The sequence below is a fragment of the Labrus bergylta genome, chromosome 8 (genome assembly GCF_963930695.1).
Source record: "Labrus bergylta chromosome 8, fLabBer1.1, whole genome shotgun sequence".
NCBI classification, from domain to species: domain Eukaryota; kingdom Metazoa; phylum Chordata; class Actinopteri; order Labriformes; family Labridae; genus Labrus; species Labrus bergylta.
The window spans coordinates 7621637-7634010 of NC_089202.1; the positions used below are offsets into that span (position 1 = coordinate 7621637).

A 12374-nucleotide genomic window follows, 5' to 3' on the forward strand; every position below is an offset into this window, starting at 1 on the left:
CAGTGTAATGACCCATTCTGACTGAGTGGTTGCAAATTCTTTGTTTATGACACTGAGCATCACGATTCAACTTGTCCACAAAGGGACTTTCACTGTCGCTGGCAAAACACACACACACACACACACACACACACACACAAAGCGCAAGTAGGGACCGTTAGTGTAGCCTGGGGCAAAACACACATACTCATCCAAGCTTTACTAACAGTATAAAGTGTTCTCAAACTTCGACTCAAAACAGAGCATTAGAAAGGCACAATGAAGTCTTTTTTCAGTCTGTCCTTACCCTCAGGCAGATCTGTTAACATCAGAAGCTATGGAGAATATGAGATAAGAACAATCCTAAACTAAAAGCTGGTTTGAGGAACGTCAGCTTAATAAACTATGAAAGAGCACAACCCCAACATGAGCTGCAAGAGAGGGGTTAAGTTCACCAGGACCCCATCTGATTCAATCTAATGTTAAAAAATACAGTCCTCGTCTCTCTTTTATTCTTCTCTGTCATTAGGAATTACTTCTTCTAGTATATAATAAAAGTTCCTGTCACCGACAAAGCAGCGGGAGCAAGTTGGGGTTGAGTATCTTGCCTAAGGAGACATTGGACATTTGGCTGCAGGAGCTGGGGATTGAACCCCCAACCCTCCTGTTGAGAGACGACCGACTCTATTAACTGAGCCACAGCCGCCCCCCCATTGGGACAGTGGCAACAAAAGACTCCAAAAGTTGTGAAATGCAGCAGGAAAAACAGGGGCCAAGGCAGAAAACTATTTTGGATGGCCGTGATCTTTGGGCCCTCAAACAGCCCTGCATTAAAAACAACATGATTTTATAGAGGACTTCATCACATGTGCTTAGGAAAACTTGACTTTGCACACATTTTATTCATTGCATTCACAAATGTTAGCTGGAACTCTAGTAGGCAAAGAAAAAACTGTATACAAACCAGATCCAGAAGCTCTGCAGCCTTCTCTGTGTCCAGCTCATTTCAAATGGACTGAGGTTAAGTATTCAACTTGGGCATATCGTTTGTTTTCATTTAATTAGACACAGACCTATTCAAAAGCACTCGCAAAGGCAGGCAGTGCAGCACACAAACTGCAGCCAAATGGAGAATACAGAAGTTCAGTACCAACAGGGTACATTCAGAGTAGATTTCAAAGTTCTCGTGATCTTGTGTAAATTAGCAATAATACATCACTCAATGTTTATCATTCACCTCCTGAATCTGTTGATAATCATCCCTGTGGACGTGAAATAATCAAAATACTCACAGCATTGAAACTAAATTGTTCTCAGGGATATTCTCAGAAACATTATTGCAACATGCTTTGTACTGAACCTTCAAAGATAGAATACAAGCTTTTCTCATTAATGTGTCAAGGATAGATGAATCAAAATAGCTATGCTAATGGCCCAGGAGAAACCTGACTATGTTCCTCTAATACAAAGCCAGAGGGCATTTGAGGACTAGCTGGACTGTGCTGAATTTACTTTCTAATGGGTATAAAATTAACTTGGTGGAAAAGAGCCAATCTAATTTGGATTTAATAGGTGCAAATGAATTAATATGCAACTTAATGAAACTAATATTGTGAATCAATTTCAACATGAAATTAAATTTTCATGGTGGTCCCAGGTGAAACTCTTTGCCAGGCTGAGGATTTTCACTGATTGGATGAAAGGGGATGGTCCAGACAGTATATTTGTCAGACCCAGACTGAAATCACTCTCTGCAGATTAATGAATATCGAGTGAACAGGTTTTTATTTAGGAAGACAAATATTTACAGTCAAAATTCAAAGTTTGTTTTTACAGCATAAAAATAAACTTGAAATGTATCTTAGACCGAAGCAGTGTCACTAATGTTATTCCCTGCACTGCAGCACAAGTGTCCCAGCATGCACTATGATAGCATGATCCCTTACCTGCTTCTCATAAGGCATTTCAAGTGCCTCATGCATTCAATGGAGAGCTCGGCACAGTCAAATCATCAACAAAATCAAACGTTTACTATTACAGAGACAAACAAAGGTTTACTTGTCCTTACATAGTTGTATCTGAGACAAGTTTTCTAGAAGTGTGGTTCAAGTGCATTTTAGTGGCTGCAGAGTAAAGCGGGTTGAGTTCTGACAAATAAAGGAGTAAAACTCAAAGTGAAGGTGTTCTGTCTCTACTAGATTAAATCACTGAACATTACAACATATTTGGCTACATTGCACTTATTTTGAAAATAATGAACTCAAGAGAGAATGATAACCCTGTAAGGCTACCTAGAGCTAAGCTCCCATTAGCATGCTAGCTGACGTGATACAAGTTTGCAGTGTTTGGGCATTATACTTGCATAGGGTTGTTCATGCTTTTGTTTTAGTCATGTTTGGACTTTTTTGTAATGCCTTCCATACTGGTATATCTTCTATATTCCCTTCAAATCTGTCAACTGGTCCAAAAACCTGTAGTTTGACTAATCACTGGTTCAAGAAGAAGAGATCACGTAACACCAATCTTGGCCTCTGAACATTGGCTGCCTGTCCATTTCAGTGTCGATTTTTAAATGTTTAATTGTAAAGCTCTACATAACCACACCCCAAGAAATATTAGTGACCTTACAACCCCCCTCATATCAGCTGGTCAGGCAAACTCTGGAATGACGTACCTGCTGAAATCTGGTTTGCTAAATCTGTCTCTGCTTTGAAACACTTTTTCTATAAAAATGTGTTTATAACTTGTGTAACTTTTCTTTGTTTTACTACAATAATACTACAATCATACTAGTTTGGGTATTATTCAAGAAAACCTTTCAAGGGTGCAAATGTCCTTGACCCTGGAGTATGATCTGAACTTAGCATTTGGGTAGACAACAGAGAGAGAGAGAGAGAGAGAGAGAGAGAGAGAGAGAGAGAGAGAGAGAGAGAGAGAGAGAGAGAGAGAGAGAGACACTAAATTAGTGCATCCCACATGATCACACACAAAGAGGACCACACACGCGCACACACACACACACACACACACACACATTACAAATGAATGAACAAAACTACTCTCCTCTGACGCATTTGAGACCATTTGTAGAACAACTGCAACTGCTGTTGTGCATGTGTGTTGGACAAAGATCTCTCTGTTTCATCAGCTGACAAATGTCGCCTATGATGTCACAACTACCTCAGAGGAACATTTAAAACAGACCGTCTTAAAAGAGAACCCACAGACAGCACATTCTATCTTTTACACACAATCACACAACATAGATAACCAGAAACATGATAAATTAGTGACACTAAGAGTGACCAAAAACACAAAGGCACACATTAAGCTTGGATTTTCAGAAACACCAGTGTTATTTGGGAGATTTGTCAACAGCTGCTTCATCCGGTGAACATATTCGAGTAATCCCCCTGGTTCCTAAAAGAGTTCCAGTAAAGAGAGTAAAATCAACAAAGGGATTTATTTGTAGCCAGCCGGACCCTTTTGAAAAACAACAGCAAGTTCATCTGGATCAAATACAGACCCCCTGCTGGAGGGTCGCTGGCAAGGGGCTGACATCTGCCACACATAAACACACCACAACAAACGAGATTTTACACATCCAGGCTGGAAAGCCCACAGAATCACAGACAATGAAATGGTTGGATGAGCAGGGACACAGGCAGCCAAAGAAAGAAAAACAGATGTAGTAATGATTTGAAGCGACCAAAACAGAGGAAATAGAGAGATAGATTCATTTATCAAAAATTACCCAAAACACACAGAGAGGCTATTGAAGGGTGGCTGCATCAGTTTGAGCAATCCATAAGAACAAAACCAGGAGTAAACCAATCAAATGAAACAGTTGAGACAATTAGGAAGTAGTGTAAAGATGGATCCAGATTTTACAGGAAGGGATTAAGAAAAAAAGGCTAAACTTTTCAATATATACTCATTCCTGGTGTGTTGTGTATCTCTACTTTAACTCACATAATGAATGTGTGTACTTTGTCCAGCACTGGAAGAACTATGGCTTAACAAGTTGGATTCACAGTTTACTTGTTGTATGAAGTGTATAAGAAGCATTAATCTGGAATAAAGACAACTAAAATCTCCAGAATATAAACATCAGACACAGTTTACTCTTTTTAGTTGACCTTGACTTAATCAAGAAGTAATAATAATGACACAATGTTGTTAAACAACAGTATTATGTCGAAGCTACAGTTTTCCACATGATTGACCTCCTTCAATGTAAGATTTAGATACAATATTTCAAACTTATAAAAATGTATGATTAAAAACAAGTGATATGTGGCTTTGTTATCACTGCCCAGCATCACATGTATCTCTACTGCATCAGTATCACACCCGAAATAACCATAAAAATGCTCTGGTAGTAAATCTGGTAATAAACCAGTAATAACTATTGTGTCAGGACCTGAAAACAGGTCACAACTTTCTTATTGGTTGCTCACTGTGTTTCATAGACAAGGACACTGGTGCGATTAGAGCTTCAAGGACAAGAATGGAAATTCCAGTACAATGCTGACAGCCCCTTACTGACAGTAACAAATGTGCAAACAATAGGCTCAAGCTAAAGAATGTTTGAGTCTCATAATGCTGTGTCCACAAGTTATTTACTTCCTAGCTTTGTAAGTCAAGCCATTAGTGGAAAGACACTGAGGACAGGCAAGCACATGATTGATGGATTATCATCAGTGGAGGCCCAGCGCAGTGGAATTAGTCTGTTGTAACCCTTTCTAACTAGCCCACTGAGACCACAGCACGGGGTTAGCAAGGACATACAGATCTGTAAACAACATGAAATTAGCCCATAAAAATGTGGGTGTACATGTGAGTGGTGTGAGTGTCTGTGCTTTTGCATCTACTCATAAATAAAATAGGCATGTCCATCCATCTATGGATAACATTTCTCTATAATATGCACATTTATTCCTCTATCAACATTATTAAATCTTTTTTACTGGGATTACGGTTTATGGTAAGATGTTTCCAACCACACACCTCATACGCAGTTTTGAACAAAGACTGTCATTGAAAAAAGCGGCAAAATGATAAATAATTATCCACAGATAATAAAAAAACACCATAGCATTGGGGAAAATCACGACAAGGGTCTACTTGTGCAGCGGTTTCTGTTTTTATGACGGTAATAAGAGAGAGCAGAGACAAGTGACTTGACAGGTGTAGGTTTTCTATTCCATTTATATTTAAAGAACAAACAACAATTTATGCGCTCACATACAAACTGCATGGTTCACACATTCCTCAAGCAAACCATGTGAAACTGATGAAATTAGAAGCACAGAGGGGCTCTGTTTAAATGGTTGTGCAAAGATAGAGAGTGGGCAAACACGCAAAGGCACACGCACAACTAAACACGGCATGAACCAGGATTGCAGGGAAGCGGGGAAATTGAATTCACAGTTAAAGCTAAATATTTGATGAGCCATGCTGTATTGTGTGTCTGTATCTTACCCAGTGTTAATGGAGATAATTTCAATGAGGGGATTCTTCCTGATCTTGGGCAGGTCCAGCCGTGCTCCTCCGAGCCTCCGGCCTCCGTCTTTCTTCTGACCCAACAGACGAACTGAATGTCCTGAAAACGACAACGGCCAATTGGATATTAATCCTCAAACTCAAACATTAAGTATCACCTTTTCAGTATTATTTACTTGCAGCACCAGTAACACTCAATCACGCAGGTCTTTGTGTGGATGGATACACAGAAGAAGGGATTTTGATGTTGAAAAGTAATAACCCAAGTTAAACACATCAGCTAGGAGATACCCTGTTTAAAAAATAGCCAACACGCTTTCTGCTAAAAACAAACAAACTGATGAGGGAGATTTTTCACATTGTTGATTGACATGACATAAGAGAAAGCAGAGATAAGAGACAAGAGCTCATTGTTTTGAGGATTGGTTTACTTGCTCTTTCATTTGTCTGTATCTACACAAACTCAAACATACAGTATGCTAACACTGACATACACACAAAAACATTTAATAACAATACATTTAAATCTCCCTCATTCATTCACCAAAGAACAAAAATAAAATGTAATATCTACCTCTAAATAACTTTACTGTAATACTATTTTCTCATCTATTTAGTAGGATGTATTCCCATAGCACACTGCAATGGCAGATCTAAATGTATAGTCAAAAAGCTGAGCCAAAAAAGCAAAGCAGGCCAACCTCTGGCATCAGATGCATTTTAAACCTTTATGACAGAATGGGGAAACTCAGATATGTAAGAAGGAAAAACATGATATTATAATTCCACTGTGCTTCCAATATGTTAAAAAAGTTGGAAACATTGAAGCATCAAAAGGACAGGACGCAAATGGGAGGTTCTTCAAAACAAACTGGTCTGGTCACAACTCTTAAACTGGGATCACTTAGTCGGTCTCACACTGTGTTACAGAAGCATTTGAAAATCCAAAGCAGAGTCTAATAGCTGATAGCAGATGATGTCTGGCCTTTGTTGTGCAGAAATGGGATGCAGTAGTCTCTCCACTCCATCTAATAGGCTACCGGCTAGAGGGTGAGCGAGATGGAGGCGCTGAGGGATGGAATTGTCTTCCTGTTTTCATCCGCTTTACACGGGTCTCCTGGGAGGGTGGGCTCAGGGCAGGAAGCATGGCTATCAATTGGTAGATAAAAATGACAATCTGCCCCAGAGGAGGACAAAGAGCCAATCGGTGGGGTGTGACTGGTCGTAATATCCCAGTACATGCAAGGAAATTAAAAAACTTCCCTTGTGGAAAACAGCTGGGACTTCAACAGAGCACATTCGGCCATGCTGTCCTCTAGCTAGCTATCAGTGAGGTCTCTGGGTCATAAAGCATGGATTTGAGACTCAGACATGTTCTAATATTCTTCACTCTGTAACTGTTGCTCCATCTGTTGACTGATCGATCAATTCACCCATACATAAATATTTAATTTGACAATTTCATAGTTCCGACTTCAGTTCTTTTAAACATACAATTAGGTTATTGGAGAAAACTGAGAGAGTTTAGAAAAGCCAAGATTACACTCCAAAGATGGTGATGGTCTCGAGTGTGTTCTCTTTTTGATTAAATGCCTCAGGCCTGACAATAGAAATGTAATTGACTAGATCCCCCTTTAAAAACATTAAACACAAGCTGCCTTCTGTTTGAGCCTCCGTATCATTTTGTGAAAATAATGAGAGGCTCATTTTATGAATAAATACAACCCAAAACATGTTCACAGGACAGGCGAGCCTAACCTTTCTGCTGGGATGATAAAAAAATAGCACAATCTAATGTAGTATTGGGTCCATCACACTGGAGTTCAAAAATGGGGGGAATTTTTTATTTTTTTTTCCAAAGCACAACAGGGCATGTTATTACTGACTTTTACTACTTTCAATAGACTGTGGAGATGTAAAGCTTCACTGGCTGACTAAACCGTTAAAATACAAACCGAGCTTTGACTCAGGACTTTGCATGAAGGATGCAATGTTTAGAGGATTGAAATAACAATTTACTTTAGATTGTTGACATGACTTTTGTTTCTAATGGTTTTAGTTTTGCCAAAAAGTTTGAAATACCTGCTTGCATACAGCTTGTCAAGAGGAGGCAATATCCTTTATGCTGCATTTTTTTTATTCTAATATGATAGATTCCTTGTAAATATAAAACTTTTAAATTGACTTAATTCCTACATCCACTTTTTGTTTCTAAATCTGCACAGACAGGGCCCCCTTGTCCGTGTTCCACCAAAGGTTCAAGAAATAATTTCACTCCCAGCATGACATCTCTCCATGAGAATGCCAAAGCCAGATTCAATTTCAGGGCCGAGGGGACCATGAATGGGAAGTAAGAGAAAAAAAAAAAAAAAAAAAAGTTGACTTGAGGTGCAGTAGAAAACTGAAGAATGCTGCACTATTTGTCATCTCAATTACTGCGTTTAGCGAGCCCAACTGCAGTGACGGGCAACATCACACACATCACCCTATAGCACATTTTTTAGTTATTGACTGCCCTCCACCTTTCCCAGCTGTGTTTTTTCCAATCTCTCTCTCTCTCTCTTTTGTTCTTTTTCTCTCCTTCATAAATACAAACCAACATAAATCCTTCTCTCCTCTCATAACTGCCCAATATAACATGGTATGGAAAAGGAGGGAGGGAAGGCAGGGATAGATTGGGGGGGGGGGGGGGGGGTAGATTGATGGATGGTCGAGTGATGATAGAAAAATACATCACGGATGAAAGACGTACAGGATAGCCAGATGGATGGTTGGATTGGAGAGGTAGGGAGCTAAAAGATTGACCTGGTGACCTGTGCCTGATGTCTCATAAGTGAAGGGACTTGTTTGCTCCCTGGTTTGATTGTAAAGCTGCAGGGAGGATCAGGGTGTGGGGGTTTGTCAGAAAGGAGGGACAAAAGTGGCAGATGAGGACAGGAGGGGTGTAATGTTTGTCATTTTCCTCTAGTTGGAACAGGTTATAAGGTATGTATGACTGTCTTTGAAGAGGCAGAATGTTTTTAGAAAGAAATGTCATTTAAATCAATTTTAATGCAAACTATCTAAGATGCATATCAAATGTAGTACTTAGTAAGGCTATGCTGTGATATAATGGAAAGAGTAGTTCTTTGAAAAAGCCATACACCAGGCTTTGATGCTTCACAATGACAAGCTCCTCGACAAAGCTGGCTTATGTGACTTTAAGAAAGGTCACTGAGCATTAAAGATATCGTTCAGAGGACTTGAAATAAATGTGAATGCATCAACGTTTCTCTTTGTACCTGCTTTTTATTTCCTCTCCCTCTTGTCTGTTTTTTTTAACTCCTGCTTTATTTTTGCAGCTTTGATATACACAGATTGTTTATCTTGCTGAAATAAGGATCATGAGGTTATATGGATACTATATAGCCTCTGATCTGTAGCTAAGTAGATACATTAGCCTGTCTAACCTTCTCTGCCCCCTGTCACACACACACACACGCACACGCACAAACACAGACACACTAAATCTAATTCTTTCTGAAAGATAAAGGAATGTGGGGTGAAATCGTATCATCCGAGGCCATCATCTCAGTGAGAGGAGATCAATATTAGGAGGCCAATAAAGAAATGAAGACATCGAAACGGCCCTATAAAGAAAGAGGAACAGCACTTATTTATTAATGGTGCTAAAATCAGACTTCAGCGGAAGTCTGATTTCCTGTAGGAGTGAAAACATGACGCCTTTGTGTGCCTATGTACACATGTTATCTTGGTTTTAAAAATGTAAACACTGATTTTCCTTATTTCACTCTTCAATAACACATTGGACTGGTGTTTTTGTTTGTTAAGAATCATCAGTAGACACCAAATGTGGCTAGATGCTCTTGCAAAAATGTGTATCCATTCTATGGGTGTCATTAATTCATTTTTATGGACCTGCCCGTAGATTCTGATAAATCCAAGGCTTTGTTTGTTGTCCGCAAGAAAATCAACATCTGGCACAGCTGAAAAATAATTGATTTGGATAAGCAAACATGTGACCGCAGTAACAACACTGCCCACCAAATCACTGACGCTGCACAGTGGCAGGCAACCAGACACTGGGCAGTAGCTGTAATGTATGTAGCTGTATAAATGTTAAGTACTGTGTACATGCTCAGCAGCCCAACCTGTGATAACCACAAGATAAAATACTCTGCCATTTACAAGTAGTAACTTGGACTTTATGTTAGGTAGCTGTTCAATGGTTAAATGCAATTTTATTGTACTGAAGTAACCTCGCAGAGTTCTTTTGAAGCCTCAGTCCAAACTCAATAGACAGTCTCACACCTCAAGAAACCTAGGTCTTAAAAGCATGCCAGTACTCTTGTCATGTGGAAAACAGACCTGCAAGCAATTTCTGTGTGTCTATTAGCTGTTCATTGAAGTAAGTATTTTAGTAGCCATTACGAAAGGCAAATCCCTGAGCTTAAAGGTTTATGCCCAGGCCTCCGAGCTGAAATAACAGCTCTCCGTTTATACGAGGTCATAAAGAACTGTAATGATACTGGGGAAATTAGTTTCTATGGAGGGGGTGAAGGAAGGAGGAAAACGGAGGGAAAAGAGAGACGAGGAGATGGAATAGGGCGTTGAGAAAGGCAATGAGTGGAGGAAAAAATGGATCAAAAGACGCTGAAGAACCAGAGGAAGAAGGGAAGGGAAGAAATAGGAAATTATGAGCAAATCATGGAGAAGAAAGGGAGGATAAAAGTCACAGTGTGCACGTGTAAGTGTGCATATGTGCAGCCAGACGATTTAGGGTTGATGACACATTGTAAAATTAAGCCTCAGTTCAGCTGTCCTTCATTAGAGTGAGGCCTGCAGTGCAAACTAGTCACTCACACAAACACACATGCATTCAGTGTAAGCTCAATCTGTTCTGTATTAGAGAACAGCTGGGGGTGCTTGACAGCTTGACTGGACACTCTCGCACTGTAAACTCTGCCTGACCTTCATTAAACAGTTTAGTGCGGTGGTTCACTAACAGTTAAAATGAATGACCTAATCACTGCCATGTGAGCTCGCCTCGCTGTCAATGAGCGTCTCAGATCGGGAAGACCATTTAACGAGCTGCTCAGACAGTGAGGCAGGATTAGATTCTGCAAGTAACACTGATCAGGTTCTTTAAAATGCAGGACATCAATCTTAACCACTAATCTTACTGAGGAATTAAGTCCAGAAGAAGGGTTTTTGTTGCATATACTTTGAGGAGATGTACTCTCCTTGTCACTCTCCTCTTAATTATGACATAGTAGTGACACATGAAGATTGACTTCTGTAGGTCCATTTGTATTTTGAACAGTACAGAATCTTCTAAAAAACATTCGAGCAAAACAACGACAATAATTTGTCTGGACAAAATGTAACAATAAATGAGCAGGTCAATTATTTAATAGTGTTGTAGTCAAGATCACACTAACTGGGACCAAGGCACGCCTGAGACCACAGTGCTCCGAGACCAAGACAAGACCAAGATATTTAAGGACTGAGACAGAGTTGAGACCAAGACCAAGACAGGGTTAGACCTAGACCGAGACAAGACCAAGACCATAACCATAAATATCAATGAAAAATCATCATCTTCGGCCGTAACCGGGGGATAAAAATGAAATTATGAATGAATTGAGATGATTTGTTCTTTTAGTAAGGGAAGTTTTCCTTTTGATCAGAGTAATGACCTGAAAAGAGCGGATGAGTGCTGGTCTTGAGTGGTCTCGATTTAAAATTCGGAGTCCGCCCAGTCTGAGACCGAGTCAAGACCAAGTAAAAATGCTTCAGATTCCAAGACGAGACCTTCAAAAAGTGGTTTGGAGACCAAGACCAATTTCGAGCACTACAACACAAACAAATTCAAAACTTCTTTTTTATTATTATTGTGTGCAATTATAGAGCAGAGTTGTATATTCTTACACATTACAGTCAAATCATAGTAAGTCCATGTTTTCTGTCATTAAGCGGACAGACTGCTTAACTGAAAATTCTTCAAGCTCAGAAGCCTAAATTCCTATAGCAACAATCACAGACAGTAATTCTTTCAGGTTCGACAGCTGATAAATGAATACTTACTCACTCATAAAGTGAGTGTGTTTGTGTGTGCTGAAATACCTTTAACAGCCTCGTCCACTACTTCTACCACCCGATCAATCTGCTGGACCTGAAACACAGACAGACACACATGGGAAAAGTTTATTGATGCTGACAAACCCAAGTGCACACAGCAAACAAAAGCCTGCTATCGACATCCACACAAACACAAATATAGTGATCCACGTGTAAACAAGGTTTGCATGTAAATATACACAAAGACAATGTGGAGAAATGCACACAGAGACAAACAAGCACAGACAGATTCAATCACATCAAGTTTTCTCCAGCCAGGATTAAGTGATATAGATTTTCTAAATGCCACTAGGTGTCTATGCGGCTGCAGCACCACCTACATTATCTATTGAATGAGGCACAATGTGGTGGCAACAGAAAGTGGTAGAGTGGGTTGCAGAGAGATGACAATAAAGGTATGAGTAAATCAAAAGCACATCATTACATTGAGATGTACCAGTAATTAATAAAAACAGAATCATGTAAAGATTAAGTAAATTACTTTTTCTCTTCATTCTAATCTATGAAGTAAATCCTGCAAATCCCTCCAGTAAAGAAAAACAGTATTTCATGGAAAGAAATGTGCAAGACTGGACTTTTGGAAGGTTGTGCTGGTTATGGAAAGAGTAGGGATTCGACATATCCACCATCCTTTTGCTACTCGTCTTCAGTGCTGGCAGAGAGGGGTGATTGATAAGAGACAGAGAGGGATGAGGGAGTGTTGGGAAAAGTTAAGCAATTATTTCTCATGATTTTTTTGTTTTTCTTCC

The 12374-nt window shown here is 39.6% G+C and overlaps 1 protein-coding gene across 1 annotated transcript in view; it reads right to left on the reverse strand.

The window, feature by feature from the left end:
- The window catches only part of cdkal1 (CDK5 regulatory subunit associated protein 1-like 1), a 152426-nt gene that overhangs the window by 135879 nt on the left and 4173 nt on the right, over window positions 1-12374 (reverse strand). The window contains exons 2-3 of the mRNA XM_065957693.1: window positions 11611-11659; window positions 5464-5584 (exon numbers count right to left, since the gene is read on the reverse strand). Coding sequence (XP_065813765.1) covers window positions 5464-5584; window positions 11611-11659 — 170 coding nt within the window. The remainder of the gene's footprint in view (window positions 1-5463; window positions 5585-11610; window positions 11660-12374) is intronic.